General features: G+C 40.4%; 1 protein-coding gene across 1 annotated transcript in view; it reads right to left on the bottom strand.

The window, feature by feature from the left end:
- Positions 1–2,970: 2,970 nt before the first annotated feature.
- Positions 2,971–18,415, bottom strand: part of GABRB3 (gamma-aminobutyric acid type A receptor subunit beta3) — a 124,515-nt gene continuing 109,070 nt past the window's right edge. The window contains exon 9 of the mRNA XM_086768977.1: positions 2,971–6,959. Within this exon, the coding sequence (XP_086625103.1) occupies positions 6,609–6,959 (351 nt within the window). The 3' untranslated portion in view covers positions 2,971–6,608. The remainder of the gene's footprint in view (positions 6,960–18,415) is intronic.

The following is an 18,415-nucleotide window of genomic DNA, read 5'->3' as shown; positions in this document are numbered from 1 at the left end:
CTAGAGGGCTTGCCCAAAGTCTGCTCTGGGTCACGTCCCAGGACCATTCTCAGCTGAGCTGGGAATTTCCATCAAAACTCTGCAGATGCTTAGCCAAGAAGAAAGACCTTTGAAAGCAAGAGGAGCACAAGTGCCTGACTCCAGCCTAGCTCTCAGGCTGCCTGCACTGGGAGATTTACTGCATGCCAGTTCCTGCTACTGCGATTGTTTGTGTATTTCACATTAAATATCCTCAGGGAAAAAAAAAAAAAGAAAGATAGAAAGACTTCATTGCTAGTGATTTTAAATACTTTGCATCTACCTACGTTACTGGACTGCAAACTCTTAAGAGTAGCCCTAGGCAGGAAGAATTTTGTACCAAATTACTTCTGTCTCTGTGGATTAAATGTATAACCTGAAGCAAAATTTAAGCCTGGATGTAGGGAGAGAGGTTCTTAATTGCCTGACAGCCTGCAAATTCCCCTTTTTCTAGTAATTTTCAAAGGATGGGAAAATGGGGTCTCTAGTGGCAGCGCTGGCATTTTAGATGGAGGAAGTGTGAGGCAGCAGTTAGTTGTTAGACAAATATAGCATCTGATCTGTGAGATGCTTTCTCACAAGCGAAAGATCTAACGGTACAGCTGAGCAAGTCATTACTTGGCAGCACACGTCTGCAGGCTTGAGCTCTCAGTAACCTGTAGACAGGTGGTTAACCTAATGCAGGGGCTGTGTAAACTCTGACATGGATGAAGGATGGAGGAAATGCCCAGGGGAGTACTGCTGAATGGATTTAAAGTCTTTAGTAAACTCCCTCTGCTCTGTCCCAGACTCACAAGTACATTCATATAAAAAGCATCAGCACCTGGAGACAAGTGTGCTAACTCTTGAAGGCTAGAACAGAAACAGAAATATATTTAAATACGATACTAGAACAAATAGCCTAAAGATTACCATGATGTATCGTAGCCCTGAGTACACACACTGTTTGCTAGTGTGCCTTCTGCCAGCTAGAATAACGGCTACTTTATCTCCAGGTTTTTGCAGCAGGAGCAATGACATCTGAAAGAAGCCAACTGCTGGTGGTAAGCTGGGGGATAAATCAGAGTTTAGCCTAAGGCTCCCTCTGGAGTCAAAGGAGAGAGAGCAGTGCCTCCAAGGAGGGATTCAGAGCAGGGATCTGGGTGGCTTTGGGGAGGTCTGTCTAGGGAAAAACCAGGGAGGTGCTCTCCTTATACTTCACTGGAGGTACGGCAGTGCAGGGCAAACTCGGCTTGAGCAGCCACTTTCTAGGGTTTCTCTTATTCCAGGGGAAAACAAAACCTGCTCATCTAAATTAGACTGCAATGCCGGGACAAAGGCATACCAGATACCACATTGCAAAGGTAAGGGACATTGTCCAAGCAAATATTGTGCTTGCTTAAGCGTTATCTAAAGTTCAGTTAATTAAGCAATAATTTAAACTCTGGCTGGTTTTAGAGGCAGTAGTTCTTCTTGTGGTACTATTAGATATCCCATCCACATGGCTCTACTGTTCAAGTATGACAAGTGACGCTGTATGTTAGGTAAGCTGCCGAAGGGTTTGATTTTCAGAAAGCGTATGGCCAAGTTCATAAGTCAGGCCGTCACACGCTGTAAGAAACACAGAAGTTAAAAACCCAAAATCTGAAATAATTTTAGAAAAGCTCACACTCTGTATCTGGAGGAGTTTCAAGGTACGTATGAGAGATTCTTTGTTCAAAACCAGTTCAGAGAAGCCTTGGGATTCCCATTGCTTTTAGTTTAGTTTTCAGCTGTCTCCCATACTTCTTCTATTAGCAGGTAGTGCTGCCTGTTGTGACAGTCATAACTATAAAACCAACATCAGTGGAAATAGTCTTGACACTAACAGGAATATATTTATTTGGGCAAAACAGCTGATCATTTCTACTAGAATCTGAACTCCTTTAATATAATAAGTAGTACTTAAACAATTAATTGATAATGCTTATCATACTTGAGCTCCAAAATACACAAAGAAATTAATCTTTTACCAGATATTCCCAATCACAAAACTATGCTTGGTACCTTGTTAATTTTTCCTACTCTACAGTATGGGATGGACTGGAATAAATAGGTAATAGACGTTACTTATGATCTGGGAAGTGTTGCTAAAAGTGAGCAGAAGCATGGTGAAATTAGAGGAAGCCTTTCTGTTGACCTCAAAGGCCTTGCAATCGCATTTATGGTGCTGAATATTTTATCTGCTCCTAGAAGTTGTGACATATATCAATAGCTACAATGAGATTTAGGCAAGCATGTGACAGCTTGTTCCAATGCAAAGCATGGCAACTGTGTTTGAGGACAGTCTGCTTTCCAGATCTTCAGGGTATTTGTTTTTTTGTTTTGGGGGAAGGAGTGGATGAACTACTGTTCAGACAACTTTAAAAACCCCTCTTGGAATCTGTCCGTATCCTCACTCCTCTAAAATAACTTACTAATTCTTAGCAATAAAAAGTGTAATGAACATAATTAGCATTGCTGATGCAATTAGCATAACTGCAGAGAGGTTTTTTTTTGGTTTGGTTTTGAAATATTTATTACTTGATTAATGAAAAAAATAAACAGGACACCACTCTCTTGTTTTGCTATCAAAAGCTCGTTTGCCTCCTGGGCAGCCAGAGCTTTCATATAAAGCAGAAGACGAACTTTCTTCTCTTAACTGGCAACACCCCAGCTTGAAGAGAGGTTGATTTGCTATTAAAAATCTTGCTAAGTCAGTGGATGTAGTTTTTCCCTCTTCCTTAATCTACTATAGAAAATACTAAGAATTATAGTTCAATGCTTAAGAATCCCTTTTGTTAGTTGTGTGTCAACAAGAAAATGCTTTCATGTGTTTTCTTCTTTAAAATTGTTTAAGACTAACCATGTGATATTTAACATGTAATTAAACATTGAAATTTAGCAAAACACACAGTCATCACAGTCCCTCCCTCCCCAGAAAAAAAAAAGCAATTAATCTTTAAATCCTTTTTAATAAATGAATATTCATTCATCAAGATTTTCATAAAGCATCTCTTCATCACTCCATTTTACTATTCTTTTTTTTTTTTTCACTGCTGAAGAATACCAAAAATACATAGATGTGCCTTAAGCAAAAAAGACTGGGTTTTACTTTATCTTTACAATGGGATGAAATCAACTTAGAGTTAAACCACCATAATATTTGTACTGTTTATTGACCTTTTGGGCTATAAGATAGTTCTAGTTTTCTGGTTTTTTAATACCTTTTACAAACAAACAATGTGTAAATGTTATTTATAGTACTGTTGAGTTAGAAAGGAGCTAATTAGCTATGAAATACATTACTCTGGTGCAATTTGGTTGAAATTACCATTTTTAGCCGTCTATGGTTAAAATCGTATACTGCACCTAGCATACAGGGACAAGGGCCAGAAAACGGGAGGTCAAGGCAAACACTGTTCTTAACACATGGCTCTGTGTGTGTGTGTATATCTGTGTGAAAGAAGTGATGCAGGGCATGGAGGAAGGGAATTGGCAAAAAAAAAGGCACAAATATGTGTGTTAAAGATGAAGTGTTAACCCTAAGTGAGATTTTCCTGGCTTTTTTCAAGTCAAACCAAGACTTGGATCTGTTCAAGGTTCACGCTGCTTGTGCCCCATGTAACTCAACTAGACTGGTGAATATGAAATCTTGTGAAAAAGCTGAAACATCCAACTGCCCGCTTTTTGTGATGACAGGCAAGGTGGGGAGTACAGTTTCATGAAAGGGGCTGCAGTAACACACTGCCCTCCGGCTGTGCAAAGGGTAAGAAAGAGAGAGACCTCAAAGACTCAGCTCTCTTGGATCCATGCAGGGTCCTGAAAATGCACATTGCCTCTTTGCTCTGGTCAGACAGTAATTTTCCATCTGCCTCGAAATCCTGGCTGAAGCCACTGCAGAACTCATTTCAGTGGGATTTGGATTACACATTTGTATCACAACTAAAAAGTCTCCTCTCCTTTTTGAAGATCTCTGCCTGACCACATGATTTCTAGGAGCTGGGGCTTGAAGAAAAGACAGAACTGTGATTAAATCATGAGGGTGCGACCACTCTCTTCTTGAATCCCATTCTTCAGGGCCGTTGTTTAGAGCACTTACTCAAAGACTTGCTCAAAAATAATTTAATTGCGCTAAGTTTTCTAAAGCAAAGCCTTCCATGTTTAAGTTTTATTAAAATCAGGTGGTTTTTTTTTGTTTAATTGTATTTTGTTATTAAGATAAAAACTTGGGAGGGCTTTCCAACAATTCTACCAAATATGTACTTTGGGAGGGTGTTCATTGTTTAGTTACTTTCATTATAATGATGACAATGTGCTTTATAATCCCTTCACAGTTTGAACAGATATTAGAGAGCTCATAACACATTGCGGTTTACCAATGGGAGCTAATACTGAGGAGCTTTTAAAACCCAAGTTTTTCTGCTCCAGCTCTACGAGTTCCTTTGAGGCTCCCTGCAGATACAGTGCTTAAAAACTGCAGTTACAGCCACTTTGCACCAGTGCCAAGGATGCAGCAGGACTGCAGTGCTGATCTTGCACAAGCCAGCAACCGGGGTTACGAGGAACGCTACCAGCTGGGGATCGCATTGCAGCTTTGCTGCAAGGCAACTGTGCGGAGCCCATTCCTGTTCAAGGAGCAGCCCTGAGGATGGGGATTACAATACAGACTTTGCAACCCAGGTTTGTCTATGCTGAATTTCAGCCCAGAGCAAAGTTTCACAGTTCAGTTGCAAATAGTCAGGGTGGGAACGGTAACGGACCGTACATGGCAGCAACACAAGTATCATTGCTCTACTCACAGATAAATCAAGTACTAGCAAGAACACGGTCATTACAGAGCCAAGGCAGCCTTTTCAGTTTCATCCCTTTTCGGTGTTTTTGGTAGATGCATATGCACACATTTTTTTTCCCATAGACATCTCTAACTAGCATCCAACACTCTCTATTTGCCAAAAATTCCCATTTATGTTCAGAGGAATTCTACATGCAGAGAACTGGTACGGCCACGGTTGAATTATTTTTTTTTAGATCTGTTTATGCTACTGTATCTGTTGTTATTTGTGAATGTACATGATAGAAACACTGTTTACAAAAAATATATCTTCTTTTCTTTAGAAAGGTTTAGTTCTGATAAATAACAAATTAAGTGTACAGATCTGAAATTGGCATACCTTGACAACTACAATCTACTAGACTGAAAAAAAGTTGGAATCCGGGTGAGGGAATGAATTGGGATGAAAACCAAAGTGGTCATATTTGCATGAAGGATATGTTTGAATATAGCTGATGCTGAAACAAAACATATTGTTTGCTGTCTCTTGTGATTGGTGACTGCAGCACACTAGGTTGGTAAGTGTACAGGTATATACTTTCAGTATATAAATAAAATATGAAAATGCTCCATTACTGTATCAAAGTATCGGAAGTGTTCTATTTGCTCAATTCTAGAGAGTAAAAAGTTGTAACATCACAGAAACAAAAATATGACATAGCATGCGGTCACGATAGCAAGCACAGGGAAGAAAAATATAGAGAAAATATACTTATATGCATATTATGCAAATATATTTTACATTAACATACAATGTTATAAGAATGTTAAATAATGTGAATGCATGTTTAAAAAAGGCTACAGCTAGGTGGTTTCATGTCAAAGTAGCAAATAACCTGAGACATCTTCTATGCTTTCACTGGAATAACAATCTTTAAATCTACAGCAGTTGTAGAACACATTGACAGTAGTTGAATTCTCAGCTAAATTATACTAAAAATGTGCTGTTGTCTTTCAAAATGACATGGCAGCTGGAACCAGTTCAAGGGAAGGAAAATGTGCTGTACATTTACAGTACTTACAAAAGATTTGTTTCACTGTTGATGGACACTTAAAATGCCTGTTTGAAATATTATGAACATGTATATGTCTCCAAAGACCTAGAGTAACACTCCCCTGATCAGCTTGCCTACTACAGAAGAGAAAGCAAGAGACCAAAAACGATGCCCACTCAGGTCTGGGGAAAAAACGTATTATAACGTCTATGAAACCAAGACATTTTAGCAAAGAAAAATAAATTTGGTTTAATGAAATCGTAGTTGATGGATCTGCAATATAAATGACTGATTTTAAACTTACCAGTGTAACTCTACCACTTTATGATCAGTGTGTATGGCAGCATTTACAAACAATGTTACTAAATACTGACTTTATACACCATTACAGCTGTTTGAAAATTTCTATGACAATCAAAGTTTTGTAGTGATAATATACAACATTTACTTTCTCAAGGCTTGTTGTTTTGACGACACCTGCCTTTCGATTTAAAAAGTTCCTCTGAAATGCATTCTGTGTGAAAGTGCCCATAACCTCAGAATGAATGTGTACACGTGTGTGTGCATACATATACTTTTGCTTTGCAGTGTGTGCTTTTATATACACACAATTCTTTGCTGTATGTATTCACACACACGAGTGTGGTCTACATAGTAAAAGTTCATATATATATATATTTTTACATATAAATATATATATAAACTCTGCAGGCAAGTAGTACTTCACTTGTTATAATTGAAGTCCTTTAAAAAAGTTCAGTCACTCAGTTAACATAGTATAGCCAGTAAATTAAGTTGAAAAGAGAAAATGTGAACGGAAACACCATTCTTGACCATCTGTCGATGGCATTCACATCTGTTAGATCAGGGATTTTTATTTTCAGTTGCGAAGATCTTCTTCGTAAATGGCCCCTCTTGCTGTGGGAGCCTGTTCTTTCTGACGAACGCCTTCCAAGGCTTTCACGATGTGAGCTTTGTTTTCTGTACTGGATTCCTGAGTTGTCAAAGGATATTGTTGAATTTCTGGCATCCGTAATGCTGGTGGTGACCTCATTGCTTGCCACCTCGTTGTGAATTTCAAGCGATGTTAGCAGAATGTTTCCATGGGTGTCCACCTAGGGGGCAAAAATAGAAAGATAAATTGTTTCAAAAGACTTGACATCTGTGAGCAGAATGTGGGCGTATTTAAATCTCCAAACTCATACATATTTTAAGAAAGCATGTATTCATTTTAAGCATGTGATAATCTTAGAAAAAATGGCAATACTCAGCTGCTTAAAATTAGACAAGTACTTAAATACTTTTACAAACAGAGTTATGATCATACTACGCACATCCAGTACAAAACTGCATTTGGCTCAACAAATAATTTTCCTCTCCCTCTAAACCAGCTGCATTTTAAAGGATGGTGTAGTTCAGCGAAATCTCTACTGAGATTTGCTGATGGTGAGAGGAGAGGGTAAGGGATGGATTCTCTCTCTGCTACTTACATATAAAGTTTGCTAAGATTACAAGAATAGTTCTGACCTGCTGAACTCTTGGCATTGTGGATTCACAGAGCTTATTTACAACTTTTCTCTTAAACTTTTCCTTCCAAAGTCATTTGTACAGTTTTGCAATCATGGCAATGCTTAACTGTGCGGCTTTTGCACTTGGATAAGTGATCTTAGAAAGCAAGAAACTTAGACAAGGAAGAAAGCTGCTGAACTGAGGAAACAGGTAGCACTCTTCCCTTCCACCTCCATATCCAAGAGGTGGTGAGCTGAGTGCTGAGCACAGGTGAGCAACGCGATGCCATTTTTCGGTAAATATGTGGAAGGTTATGAGCGTTTAGAGTCCTTAAATTCTGGTCCAGACTCTCTAGTACCCCTGAGTGCTGATAGAGGAAGAGCAGCACAGAGTTGAGTACGGCTCCTTCAATCCAGAAAAACTTCCAGTTCCCATGAGTAGCACTGATGGGCAGTCCCAAGCAATCCTGTCTTAGTCAGTATTTGGTAACTTCAGTGGTAGAGCACCACATCCCCTTGTGCCCCATGTCCTCCAGTATGAAGGACAGATAGAACAGACAGCTGATGCAGGGATCAGCTCCAATTTTCCTGCCTGCTTTTGGGAAAGGAGAATAACATCCAACTTCAAAATAAATGCTCCGTACCGGGTATTTTCAGCCAGTTAACGCATATGAGACCCTATTCAAGCTAACTTGGCTCCTCACGTCAGAAACAAGATAGTGAATCATGGCATACAAGATAATTTCCGGTTTTATGTATACAATCTATTCATCCGCAGTTCATGCTGCAATTAAGACATTTTTCTAACCTGCCACATGATCTAGTCGTGTTAACTGTGCAGCAGTTGAATATCTCATCTCAGAAGCATCTGTTTAAAAGTGGTTGAGAAAGCATGCTGTTGTCATGGCCTTATGAAGTTCGTACAGTCATCCGATACTATGTCCTTTGGAAGCTTTGTGTGATGCATTAAAGGCATGCGTAGCTATGTATCTGTCCATATGCATTTAGCTTTTTTCAGTCTTGTTAAAGTTCTGTAAAACGCATATTTCTTTCATCAATTATTGATGCTACAGCTTATCTTTTCTTAGTGAAAACAATTACGATAGTATATCAGTAATGCTTTGCCAAGCTTCTTGCAAATGGAAAAAGAATATAAAATGCTATGAATGACAGACAGGCAAGAAGGAAAAAAAAAATCCTAAGGTATCCAACAAATTCTGGTGTTGTAGGCAACAGTACATTACGCTGATGTGTGCCTATAAATAAAAATAAACAACATGAACAAAATAATGGGGCGGAGAAGCCTCAGTGGTGATTATGACAAATTCATTTTCCCTGTGGCAGAAACCCACTGGGTACAAAAGTAGGACCTTGAGGTTTGTAGAAATGAGTTCATGCTGTTAAGCAGTATCTGTAACCAGGGAACACAAACAGCTGTACAATATAGACATGGATATCATCACTACTTATGATCATCTCTGAAAAAAAAAAAACTGATTCACTTTTCTTTGGTTTTTTTCCACAAAGAATACAAATTATGATCAGGATTTGTAACAGAATTGCGTAAAACATCCCCACAATCTGTGTTTTCCTTATGAAGCTTAAAACTAGATCTCTCATCCAGGCCCCCACAGTGTCACATGTCATCTCCTTTCCCATCTCTTCACAGGCTTTAAGAAATGTCCTTCAGCTTACCAAAAATGCCCCAGCAGAAGCTGGGCTCCACCCTCACAGCACTGCCTTCCCCCTGCAGGTCTCTACTCCCTCTTCTTCCAACACCAGAGATGTCAGCTGATCTTTCCCACAGGGCTTCTCAATCTCTGTGGATTCTGCCTGCCACCTACATATATACACACATTAGCCTGTCAATGGGTACTTTGTTCTTCTCCACCAAGCTCTAGACTTTTGCAAATGATGTATCAGCTGAAAGCTTGCATTCTAGAGGGTATATCTAAGTGTTCAGGCTTCTCCTGCCCGAGGAAAGTATTAATTTAATTCCACTTATTTCATCAGACTGCTTCACGTAGCCTGCTTCACCTTATCTGCCAACTTTACACACCACCCTAGGGCAGCTTCTGCCTCTGATCTGCCAATGATGCTGCCACTTTTCACAGCTCGTCACTGCATCTACAAATCAAATCAGAAAGGTGGTCAAGAAAGTTGCAACATTTGTGTAAATGCTTTGTCTGAACATACCATTATGTCCTATGAGGTTATTTGACAGCATAAATTTTCTCAAAATATCACAAGACATACTTGGAAATATACTTTTGAAATGCATCTCTTTTGTTAACAGCGCAACAGACTTGCATGTTAGATACAAGGAAGGAGCAGACAGAGAGAAGAGGTCTGAAGAAACTGAAATCAGACTTCTGGTCTGAAGACATTCTTGAGATCTGCAAATTGTATTGATTCCTTCAGAGGTTTTGGATAAACCACCTAAGCTCTCTACAAAGTTAGAGCAATATATGCTAATACTTTGTGACAATCTTAAGGTGATGTTGTGAAGTATGAATACTTAATGCATGCAACATGTTAAAAAGTATTTGCACATAAGCATGACTTCTGACTGATTTAAGTAATGATTTAAATGACTTTGACAAATGTACACAAGTTCTCTCAGTGAATAAAGAAGCAAACCAATAATGGCAGGGTATCCTGTGCAAGTCAACTCATGTCTGACTGAATATACAGGTAAGGCAAAATCCTCCATGAGTGAACATGAGTTGCAGGGATCTGGACTCAATGAACCTTATGGGTCCCTTCCAACTTGAGATACTCTATCATTCTATGAGTGCAGATCAGTGGCTCCAGGGAAACTGTTACTCCAGGTACAGATATGTATTAAGAAAAGCAGCTGAACTGACTACAGTCATGGCTACACAGGATGAACAAGGGCAATGTCTTTGATAAAAATTTATTTTTACTCTCTATGAGCCTTAGAATATCATTTTTATCACTTGGCTCAGAAATGTCACTGTCTGTGCACTGGAAATTCTCCCCAAAATGTTAATGCCAGGCTTTGCTCTCAAACTTTGTTATAAATTAGAGAGATGACATTATGTATTTGGCCAATTTCCCCTCATCCTTTACCATCCTGCTTCAACCTAAAGATATCCCGTGTCTTCCTGGGCCTCCATGCTGCTTGTACTCTCCTTTCTGCCCGACCATGGCTACATCCAAAGCCATTCATTCCCGTTTCCCTGCTGTGGTCTCCACTGCTGCTGCTCCCGTCTCCTCCCCTGACACACTCCAGGGCTGGTTGTTTCCATGGTGTGTTTCCCAGTGAGCTCATCGAAGCAGATGGAAACAGCTGAGTACCAAATCATTAATTAATTCCCTGCTGAATCAGCATGGATCCAAATAAGGAAAACTGATCCTCTTATTTCAGAATCTATTTTAATCAAAGCCCATCCCTCCCACCTCTGAACAACTACAGCTCCTGCACCAGGATGAAGGGATTGAATCTCACATAACCCTGTTTGGAGGCTGAGAAGCATGACATGCAGTGAGACATTTTATACTCAGAAAAACAGATTCACTTTTGAAGATTCACCATTTCTGAACTATACATATTACAGCACAAAGGAAAAATCCAAAGACTCTAGTAGCCTAATGCCATTTCATAAAAATGACCATAACTTACCTAACTGAAGCCAGAAAGAGAATTAAGATAAGGCTCACAAAGAAACTCTGGTCCTTGTTCTTGGAGGAACACCACATTTCCAACAAGCTCAACTTGGATTGTAGGTTGTAGATATGAAACTTTGTCCTGGTTTTGTGTAGCAGAGCAGTTTACAGTGGCAGCTTCTGTAAGAAGCTGCTAGAAGTTTCCCCTTTGTCCAGTGGACTCAGTTGTATCTAGGTTGGACCTGCCACTGGCCAGGGTCAAGCCAATTGGTGACAGTGATAACGCGTCTGTGATAATGTATTTAAGAAGGGGAAAATAATAATTTTTAAAAAGGAGTGAAGAAGCAGAAGTGGGGGCAGAGAGAGGGAGGCGTGAGCCTTGTGGGCCTTGCAGCTCTCACCCTCTGGCCTCGTGCCAGGCGGCTGTCTGGGCCCAACTTGGCCCAGCCCAGCTGCAAGAAGCAAAGAGGAGATGACATGTGAATGAGATCCTGAGAGGCATCTGCCAGCCTGTTGTGAAGAATTCCTGGTGAGATGAACAGCTGCAGATACCAAGGTCAGTGAAGAATGAGAGGGAGAAGGAATGGTGCTCCAGACAAGATTCCCGTGCAGCCCGTGGTGCAGCCCATGGTGGAGCAGGTTGTCCCCCTGCAGCCCATGGAGGCCCACGGAGGAGCAGAGATCCACCTGCAGCCCATGGAGGACCCCATGCCAGGGCAGGAGGATGCCTGAAGGAGGCTGTGGCCTGTGGAGGGCCCGCTGGGGCAGCCGTTCTGGAGGGACTACACCCCGTGGAAGAGATGACCCACGCCGGAGCAGTTTCACGAAGGACTGTAGCCCGTGGGAGGGACCCCACGATACAGTACGGGAGGAATGTGAGGAGTTTTTCCCCTGAGGAGGAGGAAGGAGCAGCAGAAACAATGCGTGATGATCTGACCATAACCCCCATTCACTCTTCCCCCCTGTGCCACTTGAGGGGGGAAGGAGGTAGAGATAATATGAAACTAAGTTAAGCCTGGGAAGAGGGAGGGGTGGAAGTAAGTTGTTTTTGTTTTCTCTCATTATCCTGCTTTGGTTTTATTAATAATAAATTGCAATGGTTTTCCCCCAAGTCGAGTCTGTTTTGCCTGTAAAGGTAACTTGAATGATCTCTCCCTGTTCTTATCTTAAACCTTGAGGGTTTTTTTTTGTTATATTATCTCTCCCCCATTCTCTTGGAGGGTGGGGAAAGTGAGTGAAAAAACTGAGCAGCTTGGTCCCCAAGAGAGGCAAAACTACTATAAACTTCAATGCCCTTTTTACACCTGGAAGTCCTGAATTTATATCTTAATTCTTGACAAGATATTGTCTCATTTAGATGTTAAGTACTATATTTTTAAAGAAATGCAAGCCAAGACCTGCTATTGAATAGCTTTCTCCAATCAAGGTTCTTGGAAAACTTCAGCTTTAATGTCAGTTTGGAAACACTTTAGTAGGGTCAGGAAACTACCAATAAGGCTTGATTTACTATTATGTAGTGTCTGAATTATTTCAGGTTCATTTAGTTCTTTGTTTAATATTCCATAAATTTTAAGGAGTGCTTTACAATGAAATCTCTTTTTCCTCGTAAGTCTTTCACTCCTCTACTACACAAAAAGAAAGAGAGGAAGCATTTTGCTCAAACCCCATAGGTATATTTAAGAGTTCATCAATCCCAAATTTTTAAATATCGTGTAAACACTTTCCATCATATGAAGCAATATAAATGCAAATAGCAAGTTTAAATAACAGCATGAAAAGCTGTGTCTGTAGTTAGTCTTGCATTATTTTACACCAAAATTACTTCTCAAGTACACTATGCCACAAGACAGATCTTTTAAAATTATGATAAAATGCAAATTATTTGAGGTGGAAATTGTAATCTAGACTCCAGCTACCTGATTCTCACCTGACCTGCCCTGGTGCAAGCTTTTATGATTATGCAAGGGGCAAACTACCTGGTAGCAGTTTTCATCTTCTTTAATGAAGTAAAAATGGCTTTCCAACATGTAGAACAGTAACCGATTAGGCCGTAAGTGTTATCTGTGCTTAAAGCAAAACTCATTGACCACATCATGCCTTGAATATTTTAAAAACAATTTAAAACCGCAAGCACAATAAAAATTTGATTTTTGAGTGTTCTCCCAAGTCTAAAAGTTGAAATTTCTCTCACTACCATTTAAATATGTTTATATTAATCAATAAGCACAACAGAATGAAAGAGAATTAAGTTATATCAGCCTAGTAGATGAACCCAGGGTAGGCAGCAGATACTGGGAAGATGGAAAGATCTTCAAAATAAAGTACGAAGAATACAAAAAAAATAAGGTAGTTGCATCTCAGTATCACTGTCAATCAAGTAAGAATGGAGCTTGACAATTAACCTTGGTATATTTGAACCGATGAAGAAAAGGAAATGAATGTATGGTCTTCCTTTCCCCTGTATTTTACACTGTGTATGGATTCTTAGACTCTCTGGGCTGCACTATGGATTGCACCTACAATCCTTCTGGACTTGCACCATTCATACTTGTGCAAACTGGTTGCAGAAGACAATTAGTACATGCATGAGTCGCCCAGTGCACAATGAATGTCCCCATCAGAAACGCTACAGGACCAGAGTTCTTCGCACATGAACTGGCTCATCACCCGTGACAGGTATTTGTCAAAATTTGGCACCTTCTCATCACACTCATGTTTCAGAAATATCCCACTGTTTGAAAAAGCACCAAAAAAAGTAGCCAGGAAAGATGAAGATGCACAGGAGAATACTGCCAGCTTTGCTATTCTCATATTTCCCAATTTAAACTGAGCAATAATTCTGCCACAGCAGCCAAGATATTCATTCTCAGAATAAAATCCCACTTGTGGGAAGGGTTGCTACAATTAACAATTCTTTAAAGGCGCTAAGTAGATGTAAGTGGCCTGAGCCTCTATTCTCAACATCTGGTGGGAAGTTGCTGCCTTGGCCAACAGCAGGTGTTTGAGCCAGGAATCTCCAAGCTAAAAAAACATGCAGACATTGCCTGATGAGAGGGGTCTTTTTATATAGCGTTATGCATTATTTTTTTTCAAAGGAAGCTCTTCCCACATGTCTGACAGCCACAAGGGGTTGAAGCTTGAATAAGCTTGTGTGATAGTTACCCTCCTGGTTGATATCCTGGGGCTGAACTTTTGTTCCCACCAAACTGAAAACCTAAATTGTCACAGCTTGAACTAAGAAGCAATACTTTTAGCAAGGGACTGTAACAAATCATAACCTCTGCGGATTGGCCCAGAAGGAGCAATGTCCAAAACACATGCTCACCAGCTGATTATGCCAGTAGCCACTATCACAAGAGTGAACAGCAAGTGAGAACAGGATTGCCTTAGAGCTCTCTCATGCTGATTTAGTTGTAAATTAGGCTGTATCTGAGCCTTATTTAAAATAAACAATTTATGCAGCAAAACTGAAAGTGCATGGAGAGCTACACAGGAAGCCTGAATCTGCCAACACAAACAGGAGAAACAGAACTGATCCATAACAATGGTGATCAGTTTTCAAGGGACAACATTTTTACAGGCCACCTATTCTTTTCTGTCAGTTTTTCCACAGAAGACTTTAATTTAGGCACTGATACCATGGGCAGAATAAATATTTTACAAAAAAAAAATCAAGATTCAATTCTTCCTTTATACTAGAGCTTGTCCTTACATATGAACCAATGTATCAAGGTTTTCAATCCAAAACTGGTATGTGTCTGAAAAATGGCTTACACACACAAAAAAAAAAACAACCTCAGCCTATGTTAATCTCCAGTAACTTTGGTTTGCTGGGAAAAGGCTGGAAAGTTTAATGAGGAATACTATTTACAGTGCATTATCTGAAATAAAATGTGATGCAAAAACAGTCAAGAGACGAGATAGATAACAGTGACATTTTCTTTGTAGTCAGCCACTGATCCACAAATAAGTCATTTGTAAAGGCTCTCTCAGGTTTCATCTCATCACTAGTTCTGAATCTTCTGAAACCATTTCCAAAGAATCAGTTTAGTCAGACATGCTTTAGTCATTATGCCACCTTCAGTAGTGCCACATACAGGGTAGAGTGTTCCTCTCCCCACTGATTTTCTTTGTCAGCTCTGCAACGTGAGGACACAGGCTGTGACATTTCCACACTGCCAGAGCTCTTCTTTCTCTAACACCTGGAGCTAGTAGGCTCATTGGCTTTAACACAGGGGCAGAGCTGGACAGAAAGCCGTAATGGGAGCAGTGAAGCCAACAAGCAGCTCAGTGGTGGCAGCTGGTGGAGCCCTCCTCAACACGGCAAGCCTCAGTGGTAGCATATCAGGAACAACTCAGAAGTGCCCCAAAGCTTGGCGCTGGAGAGGCACATCCATAGCAGCAGCATCAATATGGAGATGGCTGTGCCAGTTTTGGCTTTTCAGTCCCGTAACCTCCAACACAGGACAATGCAAGTGCATGCATTAGGCAGCTGAGTTACTGAGCATGAACAACGGCTGCTTTGCAAAGCAATTATCAAATAAAACCCAAACATACGCACATCTGTGGACTTTGTGGCCTATTAAAATTCTCCTGCTCTACAATAAAATAAGACTAGGAAAGCATGAAAAGCCCTTTTGCTACTACAAGAGGAGTGTTTATAACCAAGCCTGCTACCTTGCACTCCAGGCTTCAGTCCTCTGACGTGTAAAAAATGAACTGAAATACCAGTGTCCATGCTGGTTCTACTGGTTTCCACAGGCTAAAATGCTCCTCAGTGAAAATGCTGCATTTTCTCTCATCCTTCTCTTGTTCCCTTTGCCTGAGAGAGGCACTGCTTCAGCAGCACTCCCAGTCTTGGGTACGATAAGAGCAACGCTCAAACTCAGGGCCTGAGTGCCAGGCAATCTGTTGTGCTGACTCTGCTCTGCCAGCGCTGCCTCCCAACACAAACAAGTGATTTCCACAGTGCTGCAGCCCCTCCTGACTCAGGCTGGACCTGATACAACACAGAGCTCTTCTGTGACTACATCCATAAGTTACAGCAGCTGATGTGGACAAAAAAAATGGACTAATGTTTATTTATTTATTTGCTTTGTTTTGGGTTTTGGTTTTGTGTTTTTTTTTTTTTTTCCTAGTTCCCTGAGCTTGCATTCTAAATCAATGACAGGGAGCTCATGTACACGGTTCATATACAAGCGAATTCAATTACTATAACAAAACAGCAACACAAATCAACCCAAAGTGGTAGTCTAAGAGACAAACTAAAAATAATGTTTTCTTCCAGTTTTATATTTGAACCTTTTTCGATCTTCTTTCCAGCACAGCATCCATTTTTGACAGTCATCAAACCGTAATGATAACTGCAAAGGAGGCTGCCTGGTGTTAAGCATTCTCCCTTTCTTTAAAAATGTCACTCAGCCCCAAATCATGTGAGATTCAAAATATTTCCCAGGATTAGAAACATTCCCTTTCTGAATGGAAATAAACTTCATGGAAGCCTGAAGCCACAATGAAATCACAAAACCAATAATTGAACTCATGCAAAGTAGTCTTCACCTATGGCTCTGAGCTTCCCTTACTGTGCAGTATGTCCTCCAGTTTGTGAGACTCTTCCAGGACATCCAGCCCCTGAGTCCCAGCTCTAAAGCAAGAAGCAAGCAACTGCCAAGCAGTTGTTATTTCTATCAGATTCAAAGATCTTCAAGAGCCACCAAAGGAGAGGTTGGAAGTTAATGACTCTGTACTGCCCTTGAAGACATCAGAGCCAAACTTGTAGAGCTTTCAGGTACTGTCTTCCATGGCAAGTATGTTAAAAACTCTGGGAAGACCACCTACCCTGCTACATCCATGGATGTCTGTACAGCATGGTACACAGTGGGAATGATCCAGAACCATGGAAACCATTTTCCTCCTTCAGGGCTGTGGTGTCTGGAAGCCCTGCTAAACTTTGTCCAAAGTAGATCTAGATGGATTTTCCCTGAGCTGCTCATCCTGAAAGCAATGGGACCTCTTACCTGCTCTGAGCAGTTCCCTTTGGTTTGCATTTGCCAGTGTTTCTCAAATAAGAAATTCAGATTTGACATCCTACATCCACTGAATTTGCATTTTCTGTCTATGCTTTGTTTCTATCCTGGTTTCAGCTAGGATAGAGTTAATTTTCACATAAGCTAGGAGAAGAACTGGAGCTGGCGGCACCTGTGGCTGGGGGACACAGCAGGGATAGTTTACCCAGATTATCCAAAGGGCTATTCCAAACCATGTGAAATCATGCTCAGTATCTAAAGTGAGGACTGTGCTAAGCAGCAGGCTCTTGCTACTTGGGAGGGAGGTGGGCATTGGGATCCACTGTGAGCTATGGTACTGTATATTATATGCTTAAGTATTTTCTGTTACTACTTTTTGTTTGTTTGTTTTCTTTTCCTCTGTTGTCCTCTTAATCTGTTTTTGTCTCAACCCACGAATTTTGCCTTCTTGTCTTTCCTGATTCTTGTCCCCATCCCATTGCAGGGAGCAGTGAGGTGGGAGTGAGTGACTGTGTGCTATTTTAGTTGCTGAGTGGGGCTAAACTACAACAGTTTCTAAGGAAGATTTCTCACCAGTTCTACTTATGTTTCTGCCTTTTCCTATTGTATGCTGGCACTGTGTCTCTCTCCAGTGACTGCAATGAAGCTCTGTTAATTTCACCAGCTGAGGCCTGGAGACAAAATGTTTTCTACACAGAATGGGATCATATCTCATTATTTATCTTATGTGATTTAAATAGCAAATATTCACAGTCAGTATGAGTATATGCATTTCTACAAAGCATACAGAGTTCCCTTTCACAGCTGAGACTCCAAGGGACAAACTAACACACTCTTCTTTCAGCTCTGGTGTGCTGATTTTGCATCCTAATTTCATTCATGCACACTTGATATTAAACCAGCAGAATAGTCAGAACAGTCCACGATATTTGCTTTGGATGGTCCAGAAAGAAAAGAAAAGGTTATAAGTCAAAAGTGGGAAAAAAAGACTGATATATCATAAAACCATAGAATGGTTAGGGTTGGAAGGGACCTTTAAAGGTCATCTAGTCCAACCCCCCTGCAAGAAGCAGGGACATCTCAGATCTGGGATATAAAAATGGCATGATCTGGGTATGAAAACCCCTCATTTTCATTAGTTAAGGTACTTATGCTTCTTTTGACAATTTAGAGTGATTGATCTCAGAATAGAAGAAAAATCAGGCATGGGGTGCTATTGGGCCCACTAACAAGACTTGTACTGAATTATGTAAATCATTGAAATGGATGAGATTCACCAGATGGTTTCCATTGGGAGAATTGAACCTTAGTGCATACATCTACATTACCTGCTTGCAGCTAAAATCTTCTCCATTACCTTCAGTTGTGATACTCTTTTTTTTTTTTCTCATCTGTTTTTTTTTTTTT

This window comes from Chlamydotis macqueenii, chromosome 1, assembly GCF_036417535.1.
Source record: "Chlamydotis macqueenii isolate bChlMac1 chromosome 1, bChlMac1.mat, whole genome shotgun sequence".
Taxonomy (NCBI): Eukaryota; Metazoa; Chordata; class Aves; order Otidiformes; family Otididae; genus Chlamydotis; species Chlamydotis macqueenii.
The sequence above is the reverse complement of the archived record's forward strand: the minus strand, read 5'-3'. Positions and strand labels throughout refer to the sequence as shown.